The 22,910-nt window shown below is 32.5% G+C and overlaps 1 protein-coding gene across 1 annotated transcript in view; it reads right to left on the bottom strand.

The window, feature by feature from the left end:
• Nucleotides 1-1,975: 1,975 nt before the first annotated feature.
• LOC124362714 overlaps nt 1,976-22,910 on the bottom strand; it is a 57,582-nt gene continuing 36,647 nt past the window's right edge. Inside the window, exons 9-12 of the mRNA XM_046817431.1 lie at nt 17,659-17,822; nt 9,438-9,522; nt 5,175-5,243; nt 1,976-2,185 (exon numbers count right to left, since the gene is read on the bottom strand). Of these exons, the coding sequence (XP_046673387.1) occupies nt 2,111-2,185; nt 5,175-5,243; nt 9,438-9,522; nt 17,659-17,822 (393 nt within the window). The 3' untranslated portion in view covers nt 1,976-2,110. The remainder of the gene's footprint in view (nt 2,186-5,174; nt 5,244-9,437; nt 9,523-17,658; nt 17,823-22,910) is intronic.

Consider the following 22,910-nt stretch of genomic DNA (forward strand, 5'->3'; position numbering starts at 1 on the left):
TATTATTTTAACGTGAAACAGTCATCAGATAGAGGGTTAAAGTCCCAATAATTCAAAAAAAACTCTGATGAAGAAGTACAAACGCACGTAACGTGCTGTTTGTAGAGTGTAACTGACTTTGATAGATGAATATTTACTATCACCTCTTTAAATATGTATAAATTATACGACTTATTTTCATGACTTTGACAGGTAATTAAAAACACATTTACTAACTGCTGAATAACCCAAGTCCATAAATTTAATGGATAATGGAGTGTTAAGGAGTTTTCCAGACCAGTGGGGTGTAGCCCAGAAAGATTTTTGAAACAGAAATAATCTCTATGTCAACCAGGGACCCTAAGAATTTCCATGAAAATTTCAGTAGAACTAGTCCAGTAGTTTTTATGTGATTGAATAACACACAAACACATAGACAAATACCATTAGATTGTTTATAATAGTATAGATGTCAGGAGAGGTTCCTTGCCACCCATTCCCCATAAACCAGACGAATTTGCAAGTTCTGTTTAGTTCAAACGTCAATCGCGTCTTTGTGTGAGTCGTGTTAGCGGAATTTTCAAGTGATAAAGAACTCACATTTTGTAAACATATTGTGAAGTGTATTATTCTTACTTGATTAGTTCGATTGCACAGTGTATCTACGTCGTTGTGAAGTGAATGAGATTTTGCAAACTTGCTTTCACATTTTTGAACTTGTAACGGATCTTTCAACTAAACAGGTTGAACTTAGTAACTTTGTTTGAAATAAACTCTTAACGGTTTTAAACACATATTTTCAAACTATTAATATTTAAACTGTTCCTTTTATCGTTGAATCAGGGATTTAAGTACAATGTGCAAATTTGATGTGAACTTAACCTAGTAAAGAAACGTTAACTGAGTAAACCTAGTTTTGCAACTTTTTGTTGTGTTGTATTTGTCTTACGATATTGAACTTCTTCCATATATACAATAATAAAACTCTGCTCAAAATGTCTAAATCTATTTTTAAAGAAGGCATTGAAATAAACGAAACCAATTGTATAAAACTGATTGTGCTGTGGCAGGTATTGCAGGGTAGCCAATGAGTTTTAATGTTTCATTATGAATTATAAGTGTTACTAAAGACTCACGGACAAGTAAAAAACAGAAAAGCAAAGATAGTACAACACTTATAAACAATTTATTGTTACCACTAATCAATCAAAATAATACACACTTAATCTTCTTACAGTATCAAAGGAACATTTTTCACACTGGTATGACATTATTACTAAGTTCCATAATTATTGTGGTACAAATAAACATAAATATAACAATTACTCCTCTTTATCAGAAAGACTTAATAATTATTGTCTATTCAAACTATTGTTACTATTAAGTATTATTACAAGTTAAGACAGTAAATTATTTTGATTTATAACATTCAGTCATAATATAACTAAAATAATCATACAACTAAAGAAGTCCTTTATTACATCATTAAGAGACAGTAATTTATTTCTATTATATTAATGGTGTTCTATTTTTCATTAAATGTTATATTATTTATTATCATACTGAGATTTACTACAGATAAAATTATAGTCATACAAATTGTCAACCAACAATCAAACCAACCAATCAATTACATTGATTTTCAAACTCTTAATTGAAATCAACATGTGTCTGTCCTATAGATAGTATTAAACATTGAATTGTTTATTTATGACACTGAAATTTGAAGAAGTGAAACATGTTTTTTTTGGGAGATCCTCAACTAAAATTAACATATTTCTATATTACATATACTATATGAACACAAATTAACAAGGAAACAGATACACACTTCATGTACATAATAAATATTGTTCTAGACCTAAGCATTGTTAGAGCTCCTAAAAGTTTTAAACAGATTTCTCACTCAAAATTATACGATACTATCACAATATTTAAACTGCACTTATATTCTATCAGAAACATAAGCTATATGTTACACTTTACAAAGAACGAATCACATTATTTACTCTTAAAAAGAAAAATACTACTAAATAGACTCTGAAAAATCAAACTTAATTAATTTTGTCTAAGGAGATGACAGATATAAATATACTAAACTATCTGTATCAGATGGTGTCCTCTATACATCCTAGACAATACATAATCCTCTGTTGATGGAAGCATACTTCAAACGTTTTGCTGGACCCACTGTATATTCTTCATCCTATAAAAACCAATAATAAACAAAATATAAATACATTACATAAGAATTACTTTCCAATCTGATAATTGTTATAGATTCATTTAATACAAAAAAATTGTTTATCATTCTCCTTCCTCGTTGTATCCTTTTTCTTCCAATCCCTCTTGTCTTGAATTCATGTTTAAGAATTTTATCGAACAGATCAAGACGGAGAATCAGTCAGGATTCGAACCTGGGCAATGGTGTACCCACGATCAAAATTATGGGGGGAGGAACCATGGTCATTCAAGTTGTAACATTTCATCATGGAAAACATAAATAAAACCAAAACATTTTAAGAAAATGGTGTATAATTAAAACAGTATTTTATCAACTATGCTATTTCAACTATTTGAAAAAAAAAACACTTTTATTCTAGTTACATGACTTATACTAGTATCATTTTTATTGGATATGTACAAAACTTGTTCAAAACTCTTGTTTCAATCCAGTCCTGATTTTCTTTAAAGAATTTCCGATGGACGCTCATCAAATTTCTCCTCTCCCAGTGTACTTCTCTGCCCCATTGTATCCTTTTTCTACCCATCCTCTTGAGTTGAGTTCAAGTTTAAGAATTTTATTAAAAAGATCAAGAAGGAGATTCAGTCAGAATGTGAACCTGGACAAGGGCGTATCCAGGATTAAAACTGGGGGGGGGGGGACAAGCCATGGTCATTCAGGAAATATAACATTTTATGAAAAAGGTAAATGAAACAAAACATTTTCGTAAAATGATGTGTAATTGATCAACTAAATATTACAATTATTTGCTTGAAAAAATATTCTTATTCTAGTTACAAGTCTTATACTGGTATAATTTTTCTTGGGTTTGTAGAAAACTTGTTCAAAACTCTCGTTTCAATCCAGACCAGATTTTCCTTAAAGAATTTTCAATGGACGCTCAACACAAACCAGTCAATCTGTCCTCTCCCATTGTGCTTCTCAGCTAGGTCTTTATCCTTCGAAGGGTACTAAAAGATCGTTCAACAGTAGCCAAAGTTGATGATAAAGCACTTAAAATGAGGAGTGCATGCCTTCTTGCAGGCAAAAAAAAATTAGCCTCCTCGAAAAGTGCAACCACTTAAATATAATTTAATTTGTCTCCTGCTAAATCCTTCTTTTTTCACAGACTACACCACAAATCTAATTCTGCAGAGATATCAATCACCCAGCTCATAAAACTCCATTCAATCATAAAGTTAAAGAGTTCACTGTTTCCACAATATTCAATGACAGTCTCAGATGGTGCATTACTTCTGTGCATTCACTTTTGAATAATTTGTGGGATTGTTAACTCAATGCCGACTTTCTTGGTGATAACACGTGATTTTTAAAGTAATTCATCAGAAACATGTTCAATTTCTTGTTGGTCCTTCTTGATAACATAAAGGATTTCACCAATATGCTTTCTCACCATAATAAAGTCCATATTTTTATTTTGTAGAACATTCACAATGAGTTTCAAAATTGCAGAGTATTTTGCAATCATGACTAAACCTACGATGAAAGCTGGTTTAGTAACTGCACAGTGTAATTGATAGGCAAATTCTCTTGTAGCATAGTTCCCTATGACAGAGAGATGTTCGTTGACTACTCCAAGGAAGATGTCTGAAAAGTTTTTAATGCTCTTTTATTCCTTAAAACCATGTGGTCTAACAAAGTCTTGATAGATTAGGAGCCAAATTCCTGCACTCTGGTGACTTACGAAAGAAGGATATTGTATCCTTAACTGTTGCAACTAACTTTCTTATTTCCAATAGTTTACTAGCATTATTGGCCACAAGATTTAATTTATAGCTTGAGACATGGACAATAAAGATTTATTCTGCTTTTTCTTTCAAATGGCCTTTACACCACCTTATTTTTCAGCCATTGTAGAACATCCATCAAATCCAATTCAATACAATTCTCTACTGAAAGATTCTTAACAACTGAAAAACTCTGAATTGCGCTAACGATTGTAGGGGCATCTTGAGTTCTAGCTCAACATAGCCTACAAATTCCTGTCTGTTTTTTTCTTAATTCTCATCATATGCAATCCAATAGAAAGCTGTTATTTTCCAGCAATATCTGTTGTAACACTGACAGTGTAAGCTTTTGCTTGTTTCAAGTTCAAGTTTCTTTATTCAAAAAATATTGCAGTCACATCAGTAGGTATGTGTCGCAAGCAACCAAATAGTGCGTTTGGGAACATATTTATTTAAATGTACTTTATCTTAGAGTTCATGGCAGTTGGCAGTACAGGTCCATTTCATGAGTATTTACTTCTTACTCTGATTCTTACTCATAACTATCAAAAGATCTTAGGCAGAAAATCTCTCAAACGGAAAAAGGATCAAGATACAATAGTGAAAGTGGAAGTGAAAGCAGTGAAGGAGATGAGGATGGAACTTTTAGTTCGCTGCTTAGATTTGGGTGGCTGCATATGGCAGGCCTATTTATTTGTTTTTATCGTTAGAGCAGTTGGTACCATTAAAAATAGAAAATTATTTGCTCACAGAAGAAGAAAAATTGGTATTATTTTTTTATTCTACTCCGTTCTAATCTGTTGTTCTTATTTCAGAAAATATAACTTGTTTTATTTCTATACATCGATAGTGGTATTACCAGCTACAACCACATTTAGAGCATTTTATTATGTTTATGGAACTAATGACAGAACTTCATAATAATCACAATTTATTTTTCAACATTATTTAAACCGACCAGTTGAGTAACATATAAGCTTTATGATATGACCACTGCACTCATAATATATCTACCTTCTCCTCTACTGAACAAAACAATTCTTATTGCCTACAATGCCCTAAATCAATCATATTACTTGGAAGACATAAAAACCTACAATCTATGTATTGTTAGGTTATAATCTATGTACAATCTAATGGTATAATCTATGGATTATATAGTATGTATTTAAAGAACTACATAATATGTTTTATTTAAATGCTCAAAATTTAGTATGGCTTACCAGTTCACGTCTTCTCTTCATCTTCTTGCCATCAATATTAGCAGTATCTTGGATGTTATCGTCTGTATCCTGAAACAATTTAAACAAATATTTATAACTAAGTAGCATTCCAACAGTAGAGAGATTGGCTTATTAAAAAAGATTTAAGGCATGTCTATTCCTGAGTTAGACTACATCCTTGTCAGTATCAATATACCATGATAGGTGTGATTGAATTTTATATGGGTAAAATTTGTAATGAAATATACAATGGAAGAAATAAACGTATGATTAAAAGCATATTAGCAAATACAGATACATTAAATTGACCATGGACAGACTGCATCTGGGAATGAATTGATTGAATTTATAGATGCAAGGTGTCAGATTGAAAGTAACATATAGTGAGAGGTGGATCAATCTTATCCTCTAGTGTGCAGAGAATCCAGATTTCCTGTAGAAAAGGAATACTGAATTCTATAAAAAGTATCATGATTTCAGGACAGTTGCATGTGAATGTAAAGCTCCAACATTGCACTTGTCTGCAAAAAAATCCTGCACTATTTCCAGGAATAGTTAAAACTAAAAAAACCCATCTTTTCTGACTTTTGAGATGAACAATGTCAAAATCCTTAACAAAAAAGCTCCTTGTAGCTGTTTAATAACAAGATAAGCAAGGCATGGAGATTCAGCAGTTTTCTCTGGGACTGAAAGAAGTCTCATTCAGATGTGGTTCTCAATAAGCCTACTGTGGCAGGACATACAAAGACCTATTATAAAAACAACTAGACCGAGCTTACTCATAGAATACCAGACGACAGAGAGCGTGTTCAGTCAAGTTGTGGTAAGAAAGCTGATCTGGATGGGCAAACACAGCTTGACTCTTAAAGACACAGACTTATTGAGTACCTTTGTTATAATCAGTTTCTCTAAACACTATTTTTTTTAATATATTTATTTATTGAGCTTAATTTAATATTTTGGAACGGAAAATCAACATGGTTTTATTTTATTATGAATGAAGGAGAAATTGCCATGAAGCAGTGTGACTTTTTAACAACGCTCACCTAAAAGGTCCACTGATAAAAAGAAGTTGTCAGGAGCTATGAACAAGTTTATGACCACGTTTTTTGTTAAAGACACTTCAAAATCAAACATACCACAAATTTGTAAATGAAGGAACATAGTTAGATCTTTTATTACATGTCACAGACACAACATGGCAATCTTACAGACCTCTTGGATAAAAAAATTGATCTATCATGGAACTGACAGTAAACTTTAGAAGTCAATAAATTCCATATCTAAAAAATGAAATTGCTATATGAACTCAATGCAGACAGTTAAAGCTGCTTACAGTTTTGTGGAGTGCTGGTAAAGCTTAAGAGGATCTTGATTATAAGATGTGTTTTAGTGATGAATGGCTTTTACTTGAATTGTTACCTGAACAGACAAATGCATTACTGATTTTCAGAAAATTCACATAAATTCCACTAAGTTCATTCCCAATATCTACAAAAAGAGAATATCTGGGAATTTTATGTAACTATATTATTGGCCTCTTCTTGATTGATGAACATGTGACAACACCACTTTATAAGAACTGTTAGAAGATGCTATAATTCCTAAATATGTACAAACAATTGACAATAAATAACACTTTAGTCCCATTAGCCATCAAGATAACAAGTGTGCCTCTGCATTTTTACTTCATTAATCAAAAAAGGTTTTCTTGGATCATGAATTTCTGAGAATGTGGATCAGTCTTGCATGGCAGACGTGACAATAAAATATGGCCCCATGTAAATTTTTCCTATGAGACTACTTGAGGAGCAAAATGTTTATGATTCAACTCTTGGACATATATGATCTCTAGTGCACTGATTAGTTCATAAATGAAGAATATAGGAAAGTCATGAGACAAGTTGGAAATGTTAAGAAATGTACAAGTGGAATCTGTTAATTAATTCCTGGTATAAATTTATTCCTTCTAATATTGTTTTCATGGGGTTACTATTTCAAAGTTTTGTGTTGGGGTGTTCTATCTACAAGAGAAACACAACAATCTAGAAACCTCCTGCAAGTTCAACTAGCCACAACTATTTTAGCAGGTGAAAAGACTTTAGGTTCACCTTGTAGACCTATCAGTCATTAGTGTCAACTTTACTGTGAGAAGGAATGATAGGCATAAATGTTTCAAGATTAACGGTTTCAATAACATATGAAAAACCTTTCAGTGACTGTTGTATTTTTTTTACTATATGTTTTATAGATTTTAAAAAACCATACCATGTTTCTCTCTCTGTACTTTTTCACGAGATGTCTTTATTACATAACAGACTGAGAGCACAATGATATTTGTTAGTCTGAAGAAGTTTCTGTTCAGCAGAGTTAAGTGTTTGGTAAACGTTAACATGTAATTCCTCTTACATGAGTTTCTTTGTTAACCCTTTCGATCCCAGGCATTTTTCGCGCTGTATCTGCCTGAGTCCCGGCGCCTAGCACTGGTGCATCTGCCCCAGTCCCAGGCCTCGTTTTGTGAAAATGTAAGACTTTACTAAAAACTGCATAAAAGTTTGATTTATAGATGGAATTTTATAAATCTTTTTTTAAATTAACTCTTACATTACTCTCTATCACATGCATTAATCAATATATATATATATATATATATATATATATATATACATATGCAGAAAAATTTTTTTGGAAAAAAATGTTACTTACCAAACAAACTTGTTCAAAAATTTGTGTTATCCTGTAGTTGCCAGTATCCAAAAAAATATGTACCCAAAATCCAAAATTATATTTTATAACAAAACTTTATAGTTAATAAAAATACAAAGTTTTATTGCATTTGAACCACAAATAACTGCACAAAAAATATATTTTTTTTTAAATGTCAAATAGTGCCAAAAATGTTTTTCTGCGATATATTTGTCCTATCATTTAGTTATGAATATTCAAATGGGTTTTTATCTAAATCTAAATTCTTGTAATAATATAAAAGTTTAGAATAATTAAATTACAAAGTTTTATTATAGTTAAACAAAAGATATTGAATAATAAAATAATAAAAAGGGACCGCGTAGAATTTGTACTAACACTTGTGAATAGGAAAGCACTTGGTATGTAAACCTTTCTTACACTTAGAACAAATGTACAATGACTTTTTTCTTTTGCCACCACCTTTGGTACTTGCTGCACTACATTCACAACAGTTTCTTTGCATATTATTTGGCAGTTTTTCAAAAAAATTTTTACCTCCACCTTGCTTTTCTTCGTCACCACCAAAGCCAAAATCTGGTCTAGGGGGTCTTTGTCTTTTATGTCAAACCATTCACGTGCTAAGTTATCAACCAAGGTCATAGTAAACTTAAGTCTAGATATTGTTGTGGTTGTATTACTTTTGTACAAAATGAATATATTTAAAATCATCCTAGATAAAAGATTAAAAGTGATCTTTTTCCAAAACTTGGTTGACTTACGGTCTCCCATATACTGGTGTAACATCTGGTCATGGCCATCTACACCACCCATGTAACAATTAAAATCCCTAATAATCTTAGTTTTACTTGTAATGTATACTTTGTTTCCTCTTTTCTTTGATTTTTGTTGCTCCCCAGCTTGACTGAACTGAGACGTTTGGCGCGCTGCTGCTCTGAGCAGTCACAGCCTACTAAAATAGCATCGACATACTAAATTAAAAGTTCCGATAAATACTATAACTTTGTAAAACAGTTCTTTACAAATATTTTGATATATGGAACAAAGGTTTTTTCTTTTAAAATCTATTTTAAAAAATATTTTACTGGACGTCCTAAAAATAGGACGTTGGGATCATACGCAATTTCACGTGACGTCCTAAAAATAGGACGTTGGGATCGTACGCGATTTCATGGGACGTCCTAAAAATAGGACGTTGGGATCGAAAGGGTTAAACAATAGTTTTATAATCATTCATGTGTACACATTGTAAATAAAATTTGTGTGAAATATTCAGATGGTGCAGTATCTTAAATTGAACCACAATACAAATAATAGTCCCTTTCCAGAAAGCAGATCAGTTGCAGACAATGAGACAATGCGATCCATGAGACTGGCCATCTTGATTGGTGCTAAAGTGGTAAAGATTAATAATATGATATTGCATTTCTTTTCATAAAACTTAAGACCATAATTATTTATGAGATTGCCAGTAAAAATTTAGAGAAAAATTAAAATTTAGTTCTCACTTTGTTCCTATAATCCCTATAAAATAAAATATATATAATTATGACTTACCATACATTCCTCATTATGGACAGACCCAAAATGTTTATTAAATACACTGTCCTTCAAGTATTCGGTTTTTATAGTTCGGACATTGCTGGAACACAAAAGCACAAATGTTTATGCTCATTTAACAATAATTTATCTCTATTCATGAAACTTACCTTTTCCTATATGTGTACTGTAACCTCCTGAAATTATTATTGGAATAAATATTTGTTATCAACTAAAAATGTCTATAACTAAAACAATAAGGAGTTATAAGAATAGAACTGGTTTCTCCATAATGTTCACTAGCTCATTAGTTACCAGTCAAAAGTCTACATTAGGAATGTCCCATTCACATTGTTTATCAGTATAAATGGGTCAGGCATAAAGACCACTCTTTGCTCTCTTGACACATGTTGATGAAATCACCTCTGAGCAGTCATGGATAGTTAAGCTCATTGTAAGTACTTTTAAATTATATAATATCTGCAATACAATAATAACTATACCAATAATAAAAAATGCAAAATTTTTATTATTTAACTTTTAATCAATTAAAAAAAACATATACCTATATCTCCTTGTACTTTAAAAATAATTCTTTTTCATACATTAATAAAATTCAAAAGTTGACGTATTTTATTTGCACCTGTTAGCAATTAATAAAAAAATATACTTTTTCCAGACAGAGGCAAATCCATCCAAAATCAATCTATTGTAGATGTATGGGTAACAAGCGAGAAGAACAAAAGAATAATCAGTATTACAGAGAAAATTATTTCACTGCTAAATGTAAAGGACATGTCAGAAAAGTTTAATCCAGCAAATTGCATCTTGGAGCAGACTTTCTTGCCTAAAGTTGAGTGATTGGTGGGAAAAAAAGTTGGACGAAATCGCCACAGGTCAGAATCACTTTATGAAAATTGGCTACACCAAGACATCAAGCAGTGTGATAGAAGCCCTTCAAAAGAGTAGTTCCGGCCCAAGCCAGGCTCGTGGAAGGCAGAAAAAAACCCTTTGAGGAATTATCCATAAAAACTAAGAAAGGCGAGTTGCAGAACTTGTAGCCAGCAGTATACCAGAAGAACTTAAGTTCACTGCTAATGTTGCTGCAGGAACTATTTCAACTTATCAATTATCATCTCTTACTCCTCATTGAGCGTTGGCACTTTATTTTGACTTTGATTTATCAGAGCATAAATATAATATGTTAACCTCTGTTGTTAACTCTGTAAATCCAGATTATTTTCCTAGTTTGTATAAATTGAATCAAGCTAAAAATTCTATAATTCCAATTGAAGTTAATGTTAATGAATTATCTGATGAGGCAAACTAACAAGCATTACTTCAAGTAACATATCAAAATATAATAAACATTGTAAATTTAGAAGGGAACCTGGATTCATCAGAACTTTCTTGCAAGTGGAAGTTTGATGGCAGCAGCAAGCACAGCCAATACAAAGATATCAAGATGCAGGAAATAAAAGTAGTGATGAATTTTTATTTTTCGTAGCCATGATACCTTTGAAACTTACGAGTATTGACATTAATACAGGTAGGATTGTGTGGATTCATCCTAAACCATCATCTACTCTGTACTGTAGACCCATTAAATTCTTTTTCCAAAAAGAGACCACAGATATTTTGCATGATGAGTAAAGATACATGAAAGAACAAATCTCCAACTTGTTATCTGCCATGTTATCTCAAATGGTCAAGATATTGATGTTTCTTTTGAGATTTTGTTCACTATTATAGACAGGAGTGTAGTTATAACACTTTATCAGACACTAATGCTACTACCAATTGTGTAATTTATAGTGCTACTCCCACGCTAATGAATAGTGAAATACCTATAAAAACTTGGCCAATCTGAGGAAATTACAATAAACAAGCTGTAGACGCAAACAAAAAAGAATTCAGTCAGAGTATAAAATGGGTTTAATTGTAGATAAATCTAAATCCAGTTACGGTTCTACAAACAATGGTAACACAGCAAGACACTTCTTCTCCAACTCTGATCTCGGTGTTAAGATAACAGGGGTGGATAATAGGTTCATTGACAAAGTTTCACTTATTTTAAGAGCAATTGCCAGTGGTGGTGTTCCAATTTGTGTTAATACGTTTAGAACCCTTTAAGATGAAACCAGACAACTCTATCTTAGTTTGTATAGTTGGTACTACATGCCCAGCATTGTATACAAAATGAAATAATCAACTAATTTTCTCTTCCTGTTGGCCAGTTGTCTGAGGGCCAGTGGAGGCTAGACATAAGGATGTTAGAAAGAATCGATTATGTCACAAACATAAGTTCTCTAGAGAGTGCTCAAACCGAGATCTCATGATTCTTTTTTTGACCTCAGATCCTTTAATTTCATCAAAGTTGAAAATCATAACAAATAAGTATCATAAACTTTAGTGATGATGTGAAATTCTATTTCATCCAAGAAGCGTAATCACCTTCAGTAGAAGATTTAAACTCCAATTTAGCTACAATTTCTTCGTGAAGAAGAAGGATCCTTCACAGAATCTGATAAAACTTGTTGTTATAGCGTGTACCTTAGTTTTATATTTTGAGTGAGTTTGAACACAAACGTTAAAAATTGTACTCCAGTACATAAGCTAATAGTATAATATCTTCAGAATTAACCATCAAGCTAGTAAAAAAGTTATTATTAAAAATAATAATGAAATTTATAGTTATTAACATTTGGATTACTCTATGCCATATTAAAAAAAAGAGTACAATACAACGTGTACCAGATATAATATTTCATTTTATATGATGTTTGTTATATATAAGTAAATATACAATATGCAAATAACATTTATATTTTAAAATGATGTGTATTTTACCATTTCTCATGTTTATTACAACCATATATTACCATATTAATTACGTATGATTTTTTCCCGCATTCCCATATACTCACTGCACTGTGTGCTGGGGAGCCTGATACTAATATCCAATTGCCTCAGATCGCCATCAACTGCTATATAACTGCTTTCCGCTTTATGCTGCCACTATACGCCTACTTTTAGAACTGCTAATGGAAATATATTTACAGTACTACTGCCCTTGTTCACTGATTTTTTTATGTTCAGTGCTACTCCATTTAATTTTTGCTCTACCTATCAGAAAATGTTTGGACTTGTAAGGTTTTTAAGTTTGGTTTAGTTTAAGATTAAGCTTGTGACATACTATGAGGAAGGGTTGCTGTGAGAGGATTAATAATAGGTTAGATTGGCAGTACAAATACCCTCAAATGAGCCAACACATATTTTATTTTGACAACATCTCTTTAAATTGATTAAAAATTTTAATTAACAATTGATTGCCTATCAGTTTCGCCACTAAAATATACTAAGTTCTTAAAATTACTTACATTTTATTCCACTTCACACTTATTACGCCTAGAGATATTTTTCCGCACACGAACACAAACACTCCCGAACTTCACTTTTCGAATTCCCGGCCTCGACTTCCACCTCTCCTCCTTGTTCTGCAGTTTTGATGTTCTTTTCCCGCCAGCTCATTGACCACGCCTCTGCCAAATCTCTCCATCATAATTGGTGAGTAACAATTTTTCATATCAGCATGGCTGTCCCTTACATTGTCGCACGGTTTTTACAAATAAGCATTTCCGCTGCTTAAGCAAGCATTTCCTGTTTGTTCACCATCGGTGTCTGGGCGGATGTGCGTATCCACTTACATCCGGAGGATGTTTGTCTCGAATTGTAATACAAGACTTCCTTTCCAGCAACTATCTGTACATCGATTCTATGAATTTTATTTTACTAATAATTACATATGTCTTACAGACTTTTTGTAACTTCTGTAACTATTGTTTTACTGACATCATACTAATATTTTGTTTCCATATTTTTGCTACTAGTTTCCTATTATTTAGGCTGCAACTAAAATGGCAACTTGAATTCAGAGTTTGCAAGAAAGTGAAATTGATTGCCTTCCTGAAAGTAATTTTGGTTGATAACTTGTCTTATGGCAATCCTACCATACCACGGAGACCTTAATAATTTTAATAACAATTTATATTATGTAACAGTTTTATTTGAATAGCTTTGTGAATATAATTAAACTGTGAAAGTGTTCTCCCGCGCCAGAGCAGCTGTCTAAATTCAACCTGGTGTAAAGTTTATGTGCGTCAATACAACAGTGAGAGAGTTAATCCTCCAAACGATCTTCATTATAATTACTTTAACCACAATTATTCAAATGATCAGTGTCTAAGAAAGTCATCTTAATAGCGGTCACCAACCAGAGTCAGCTTCAATAATCAGTAAAATAAGCATCTAGTCACCTCACTACTAGGTAATATAGAAATGAAAGTGACTGCATGGTTTTGCTGGTACTTTTCTGTGATTCATAGTGGAAAATGTTGTTCAGAAGACTAAAACAAATTTGGGAAGGCAAATGAGGCTTGACTGGGATCGAATTTCATTAGCCACTTTTTCCTAAATGGAAACCATACTACAGCATTAATAACTTATACACATAACAAAGTAACACTAGGTTGGAAAGGCAGATTCAATTTGTGTACAAACAAAAAGAATTTTGCTTAATAAGTATCTGAGACACTTGTTTCTCAGAAGCCCTTTGTTAAGAGTATTTACTGTGAGGACCAGCTTTTATTAGCCTTCCTTCTTGACCTTACCATATGGAGACTGGAGACAGAAGAATAGGAGTGACTGAAACAGATAACCCCGGAGGAATTATAAGCTCACTCTAACTCAGAGAAAAAACCAGAAATATGGCAGTAAGGATAGTGAATTTGAGGACTGGGTTTTGGAATCAGAGACTGTAGGGGATAGTGCTAACCTCGTAGGATCTGTCTACAGAGATGATTTCAGGTAGATCCACCACTGATAGATCTGTTTCAGTGACATGCGTTTGGATGTCAACATTAGGAAGAGAGAAAAAGCCTCCTAAATAAGAATAAAACTCAGGTTCTTCTTCGGCCAAAGGGAAGAAGAAAGCTTTGTGCAAGAGAAGTAGACGAGGCCTAGGCCTGTGGGACAAATCCATTAGAATGGGAGAGATGGTCAAAGAGATGGAAAACACAAAGACCCATTTATCAAAGTAACTGAGATGAGATGCCGAGTGGCTTATGTAAACATAGCATTTATGTCTGACCATCACAGAGAAATCTGATCTGTGTTATTTTAGATAATTGTTTGGTTAATTAGGAAAACAATCAGTGAGAGGCCAACATACCGAGTTCCAGTAGGATAGACTATCAAAGAGGAGATCTTGAGTTATGATGTACTTATGAATAGTGATCAAATTTGTTTATTTTACTATTATGTGGAGACAGGTAGATTATTAAAATTTAATGTGGCTACGGATAAGATTAACTGTATCATTAGGTTTCAAGGTACAAGACTAAGAGCTCTGAAGGGAGTTGAGGCTTGGTGCATACCTGACTTTGCCTGAGAAGATATGGTACAGATTATTATTAAGTATTGAGTTGTAATGAGTAGATTGAGAAGTATGTATATTTTATGCCGCTCCCACAATAAGGACATTGTTTAATTTAAACTAGAGGATTTGAAGATTTACTTTCCAATCGATCGACATATTATTTCTATATCAGTATTACAATAATAATTTGAATGGTGGTTAGTACTAAAATAACTATATAAGCTTACATTAACATTATAGAACCAAAACAAAATCTTAATCTTCAATTAATACTCTATTTTAAACATTGTAAAGAATATTGAGTTATCATATATCTTATATATACAATAATTATTTTTTTATTTGTATGATAACAATATGTAACAAAGTCTCAAATTCATTCCTAACATAATTTATATATCAATGCTGATTACTCGAACTTGAGAGTATCTGTTGTATCCTGTGATGATCTTGAAACCGTATCCTTTATAGAATATTATCTAATGTAAAGTGTTTTTATTTCAACTATGTTTCTTTTAACTATGTCTAGAACAGTAAAAATACCATTTTATAACTATTTTTAAAAGTGTATGGACCTAATATGTTTCATTAAATGTTATATGTACGAAATAAAGTTTTGTCAGATGCAACCAACACAACATAACCTTAATAACACTAGAAAAAACAGAAAATACAAAAGAGTCTTATATAATTATTTGAAAAGAAAAAGGCTATGATTGTGAGTAAAACAAATAAAGATTATTGATTGATTAGTAGATTAACTCTTAACCCTCTAAGTGGCAAGCAACGTCTGAGACGTTCTATTTACGCCGCCGTGACGTGGCAAGCGATGTCTTAGAAGTCGCTTCACATTGCCGCTTATTGCTAGGCAACCGATAATTATTTTTACGCCTAGTTTGCACAGTTGCGTTCACCACTAAATTTCAAATACATTTCATATAGTATCATCAACATCACGATGAAATAATCAATGGTACTAACTGAAATAATCCTTGTGGCAAAACTAGCTGAGTAGGCCTACGTGACTGTTTCGTTTCTCTTGGCTTGTAATGGTCGTTTGTTGTTGTTTGGTGTTGTGTTTTAGAATATTTTACAATGGATGTCAATCTAGGAAGTAGTAGTATACGTGATATATTACAAGGTGAAGAAAGTTTAGGTAGTTCAGATGAAGAAAGTGATTTTCCTGTCGAAGAGATACCCGATAATATTTCATTAGCAGATATTGTAAGAGAATCAAGTGATAGCAAATCAAGTTTATCTGATTCTAGTGTACCCCTCATACAAAGAATTCCACGACAATGTAATTGGGTACGAGTGTTTCCTCCAGAACCAAATTAAAATATTGAAGCTAAATTCAGAGTGAGACATCCAGGTGTCAGAAATTGTCCACCTAGAAACTTAGGTAGGCCTATTGATTATTTTTATCTATTTTTTACTGACTTCATTTGGAATCTCATTACCAATGAAACCAACTTTTATGCTGCTAAAAAGATAAGAGATAAAAGAAATTCTGGTGAAATCCGACAGTTTTCTAGGCTGAAAGATTGGGTACATATTTTGGTAAATGAAATGAAATGAATCAAAGAGTGTACATCATTTGTGCGAAAGACCCTAATGTGAAAAGAAAAAGAAGCATTTATTGGTGTCCAGGGTGTAACTGCGGTATTCACCCTCTTTGTTACTATAAACCCCAGCACTTTTATAGGCCTTACACAACAGGGAGGAAAAGGCAAGCAACTTCTAGCGATTCAGACAGGAAAAAGTGTTTTTTCTAGATTCAGTTTTTCCCATATAACTTTTTCAGTGTTGTAAATAGAAAAAATATTATTGAAAGTCTTTTGTTTAGAATTAAATTGTGAATAAAGGTTGCATTTAACATAATCTCCTAGGGAATGACATTTTTAAAGTTACAGAACGTAAAAATGAAAAGTTTCGTGGAGAAAAAAACGTTTTTTCGAACATTTGTGTGGATATCATTAAAAAAGGGTTAAGGTATGAAAAACATAACTATACTATGTTATTCTGTAGTTTATTACGAAAAAATTTATATATAACAAGCATTGCTCATATTAGAATTGGCATTTTATTTTTAAATTATAAGATAGTCCTGCTTGACTCTGAAAAATACCCCGCCATTCCAGCAACATATTACCGCCAGTTAAAGCATGGTTAGCATGGGGGTTAAAGCATGGCACATGGTTATTGGTACTATCTTGTTTTAGTTTATTAGGTTCATTATAGTTAATAAAAATGCTGTGAATATATAGGAATGCGTAAATGTATTGACTTATGACCATAGGGAAGTAAATTCGATTGCATGTCACGGAAAAATGAATTTAAAAACCAGTGCTATTCTTTTATTGATGTTTCATAATATGATGCGAGGAACGGCAACTGCTTAACTAGCCCACATTTATGTATATAACTAGTAAAGCTTTTAAAAAAGAATGTTGATGTTTATTATTTCTTCTTCCAAGAAATAGAAAATAGATTTAACTTTAGTAAAAAAAAATGTTTTTAATCTCTGAATGCACACAAATAGAACTGAGGCCTAATTTTCTTCAGTGCTTTCAAGGTTATTGTGTCTCTAAAGAGCAAGTTGTACTTGCGGCCATATCAATTTTAGCCCTATAAGAACATTCTTAAACTTCAAATACTTCAACAACTGTATTTGTAGTTGTAGAACTATGTGAGATGTTTTAAAGATATGATTAATACACATCCAAACACTTATTTTTTGTTCTAAAAAATAAAAATCTACAAAATGTTTGTTTTTCATTAATAATATATTTTAATGCTTACCCTCTCTTGCCAGTAGGAGTGCAGAGAAATCCATCAGAGTCAAGCTGGTTGAGTATCTTCTGAGCAACTTGTCGAGGGAAGTTGAGTGTACTTACAAAAGTGTTTGATGATACTCTAACTGAGTTCAAGCACAGAATCAATGCTCTTCTATACAAAGCTTCAAACTGAAATAAATATGATATAATTTAATATATTTTAGTGTTTGTATAATAATTACTTTGAATAACAAATATGAACTATATCTTGATCAACTAGTTAATTACCCACGGAAATTGTAAAAATGGAAGATGGAGGGAGTTATAATAGGAGTGTGAGAATTCTTCACAAACTCCACTGCTGTGCGTTGGATTAACTAATTATCCTCTACATAGTAGATCTCAGCAAGTAAGTATGAATGTACAGTATAGCAGATAGTAACCAAACTTGTTTGTAAGCCTTCATAGAATTAATAATTATACAATTAACAATTGCTAAGACTGTTTTATAGTCCGAGAGTTTAATATATTATTACTGTTGTCTATAAGATGTGTTTTCATTGAAAGCAAAATTTATTAGTTTGAAAAAGATTCAGTAATGGAGAAATGCTGTTTCCATTAAAAACTACAAAGTTTATTTGAATATGGAGGTATGTGATGGGATAATGTAATCAACCTTAGTATGGTTGCCAAATATTCAGTTCTGTGGTTCATACTAAACCACGGTCAATCAGAAAGTAAGTTGTCCAGAGATCTGGTCAGGTGAACAGGTGGAGGTAGCAGTGTAATCTGAGAGGCATTATGAAGCTGTGTTCAATATGCATCGGGCAGTGTCATAGTGAAGGGTGCTCTGGCATTCAAGTGCTCTAAAATAGTGTTTAAAATGGCCACTACAATCAACTCACCCGCTGAATGTGAAATAAATAGTACTGTTGCATTTTCTTTAGTAAAGATATGAAAAACTATGATAGTTATTGGAAATAATAACTTATAAAAGGTTTTTACAATGACAAAAATGCACATATTATAGTTCCTTACAAGTATTAAAAAAATGCTATGATATGAAGAGGCATCACCATGTATTAACAAATAGAATATAGGTTACTGTAATAAATATTACTTACAAAATGACTGATCTAAAAAGGACAGACTGTATACCCAAAGCACATTAACTAAAATGTTTTAATATCCATTGCAACTTTATAGTTAGCAGCTTAGTTTGATACCAATCTTTATTGCATTGTAGTAACTCTGCCTATCTTGTGCTTAACCTATAAATAATCTTAAAGTCTAATTACTACATTCATATATGCAGGGTGTAACAAAAAGATTGGGCTGGCTATGTATATTCAAAATCTGTGTGTGATTCTAAGCTAAAAATAAGGAACGTTTTTCAATTATCACTTCGTTTAGCCGCCATTTTTTTTTTTTTTTTACATATTATCTCTAAAACTAGTAAAGCTAAAGAATGAAATGTGGCATATAGGTTTGAATAGGTAAGAAGAAAAGAAATAAAATAATTGTGTTATTTTCTTTATTATTAACAAAATGGCATCTGTTGAAAATGTTTAAAGTCAAATAAAAAAACACAATATAGTTATACAAAATGTACTTTACACAAACTGTTTGGAGAATTTTATTGCAATTCCAATGGTACTTTTTTCATTGAAATACATCATCGCACAAGTGACCACAACCACTTTAAAGATATGCTTGCACAAGCCAGGAGCGGCAAATGTCATAGTTGACATCTTACGATAACCGCATTACAAGCTACATTGTGTCATTTGCAATATAATTTATCCAAAATAACCAATGTGGCACTTCTATTTAAGATTATTCTCAATATTGATTCCAAGAAATGTATGGGAATCTGTATTATTAAAAGAATTTTTTGATTTTTGTGTAAATATTTTATATATTTAAAACAACTGTTTTATACACATATATGGTATTAATCAAAAGCTTTTACATCCTAGACGTGATTTTTAAATACGAGGGCTATCCAGAAAGTAACAGATATTTTGAAATAAAAAATGAAACAACTGAAATAGGAACATTTTATGATATACATTTAAAAGCTATACTTTTAGGCTGTGTAATCCCCGTTAAAATTTAGGCAGTTATCATAACGTGACACAAGTTTTTCGATTTCAGCTTTGTAGAAATTTGCCACCTGAGATCTTGACCACTGATTAACACATTCGAGTCTACGCTCGAGCCAGACTCGAGCGCCATTGTTTAATCCCCCGGCCGGCGCTCGAGCATGACTCGAGCACAGCTTTGCCGATTGATATACGGAGTTGCCCGAGTGATATTCGAGTGCCGTCTGCTGCATTAGAAAGCCAGCTTTGTTGGTTAGTTCAGAAAAATTCCGCTAGGCGCTACTACGTCATACCCGCTTGAGGCGCGTCATCAGTCTGTCTACGACAACAATCATGGAGAGGTGCGCGTTTCAAGAAACAATGGAAGAGGACAGTATATTAGTTGAATTAGAGTTAGATACGGACTCTGATATTGTTAAGAAAAGAGAGAAGAGAGCAGGTTCTACTGCAAGGACTGTAATGTGGCACTCTGCGTACCTGACTGTTTCAAAGAGCATCACACTAAAAAGGATTTTGTGTGATTTTTTTTAGCATTTGAAATTTTTTGGCAATTAAAATTATTTGTAAATACAGTGGAGTCCCGCTAATCTGAACACGTGTAATCCGAACGTCGGTTAATCCGAACAGGTCCAGGAGGAATTATTTATAACGATAATGAACAGTTATAGAAACTAATTACTTAAAAAATGAAAATGGGTGCATCATTTCGTACATAAACAAAGAAAACTTTAATTAAATAGACATACAGTATTTTATTAAGACAAATTGTGTACGGTACAGTACATAAATAATGAAGTTAAATACAGTACCAAATTGAAACTTATAGGTTAAGTATGAGTTAAATTACTGTATTAAAAAGTGAAATCAAACAAAAATTGGACGTACAGTACTGATATTATTATTGAGTACAATATTAACCCTTCGTACGCTGAAAGCAATTTGTATAAAATTGCTCTAATGCTCAATAAAAAAAAATAATAATTTTTAATTTTTTTTAAAGTTATATATTTTTTAGGTTTATTGGTCTTGCAACTGCTGAAAACACATAATGGTTTTTGTATTGCTTTTATTTTATTTACATATGAGTACATCATATATATGTAAATATACACGCAATATATAAAGTCCAATAAACATTTCTGAAAGTAGCAAAAGTTAGCACAACAGTAATTCATATTATTTATACAACATTAGTAGATAATGAAGGGAACAAATCCATAACAAATATAAAATATATAAAGAACACAAAATGGTACAAAAATAAAAAAGGCACACTAATATTGGACTTGTGTGTGGTAAATTTCAAAACACTCATCTGGGTGGAGGGCAGGCTTGGCCTCACATGTTTTACATAGATGTATAGTTTATCACATTATCAATATGGATAACCTCGCATAATAGACAGCTAAAACAGTATAGCACGTTATAAACAATAAACAACAGTACATAGCGGCCGCCGGCAGCTGACCGTCACGCGCGAGTATTTCCGCTTAGAGCGTACAGCTTGCTCACTGGCGATGGCGCGGACTGACAAAGCAAACAAAAGCTTCCGTTGTGATTGGTCCCAGCTGTTTTGATGAGTCACGCTTCACATCGCGTAATATTAGATCACCAAATATTCACTCTCAAGCATTCTGGCGGCAATTTGTAGAACTAACGTAAATATATTGCGTTGTCAGGGGATTCCGCGATCTATTCCGCTTAGAACGTCTCGAGTTAGATTTACTCGGCGGAAAATTCCGCTTACAGCGTACGAAGGGTTAATTGTTAAAAGACATAAGTTCAGTTATTGTCTTCTGTCGCATTGAAGAGAGTTTATTGGATGACTCACATTGCTTACAATAGAACTCTCACACTAAATTCGAAAAATGTGCTTAGTATTCGCAAACACGTTTATTTGTCAAGAAATACAATGCAACAGTCAGAAAACATGTTTTAATAAACAATGTTGATAATTCTATAACAAAATAGACCCATTCTCAATTGTAATTCTGGCTAATCCGAACAATCACATAATCCGAATAGGGCTCGGTCCCAATTAGGTCGGATTAACGGGACTCTACTGTATGTATATAGTAAATGCCTTTAAAATAAAATTGAAATTACTTGTTTTATTTATTCAAAAGTTAGTTTTCAAATAACACAAGACATACGGGAGTTTTTATTTTTCTTCAAAAAAGGAAAGTTTTGAAATAAAAAAAAAAAATTAATTAGATTTTATAGGAATACAGTTTTACATATCAATTTAAAGAGGAAAGATAGAACTCTCAAGAGAATATAATATCATATACATAATATTTAAAAGTTTTCTAAAAAAAAAAATCTGAAAACCCATTAATTTATGCAGACTAGGCTATAAAAACAGCAAATAGCGAGCCAGACTCCATGTGTTGATGCCAGTATGAAATTCAGCGTCACTATCAAAGTGCTGCGTTACGAGCCAGGTCTACATTGCTGGAAACAGGTGGTAGTCGCTTAGTGTCAGATCTGGGCTATAAGGCGAATGATCAAACACTTTCCAATCCAAAACATGTCTACGACTGGCTAAATGGGGATGTGCATTGTCGTGGAAAAACAAAGTTTTTGAGCTTAATTTCCCTTACGTTTGTTTTGTATCGCTCACAGAATCTTCTGCAATGTATCAAAGTATGTATCTGCGTTGATTGTTGATTCTCGTTTAAGGAAATCAACCAGAATCACACCCTTAGCATCCCCTAAAACAGTTGCCATAATATTTCTTGCTAACAGAGTTTGGAGACATTATCTTTGTTTTTTTGGAGAATGTGTGTGCCCCCCCATTTTCATAGACTGCATTTTTGTTTTACAATTGACAAGCTTCACCCATGTTTCATCACCAGTAACGATACAATGGACAAATTCGTTACCATGTTTGTCGTATTCATCATGCAAAGTTAACTATGCTGCAAGTGTTTGTTTTTTGTGATCTTCCGTAAGGATTTTTGGAACCTCCCTTGCACAAAATATGTGGTATCCAAGTTTCCTTATGACAGTTTATCAAGTAAACTTTGTGAAATTTGTTGGAAATGTTCCTAGAGTTTAATCATTGTGAAACAGCTGTTTTCACGAACTTTGTCATTAATTTTCTACATCAAATCTTCAGTCACCAGACTAGGCCAACCACTGCGACTATCGTCATGAACATTGGTGTGGC

The sequence above is a fragment of the Homalodisca vitripennis genome, chromosome 5, assembly GCF_021130785.1.
Source record: "Homalodisca vitripennis isolate AUS2020 chromosome 5, UT_GWSS_2.1, whole genome shotgun sequence".
NCBI lineage: Eukaryota > Metazoa > Arthropoda > Insecta > Hemiptera > Cicadellidae > Homalodisca > Homalodisca vitripennis.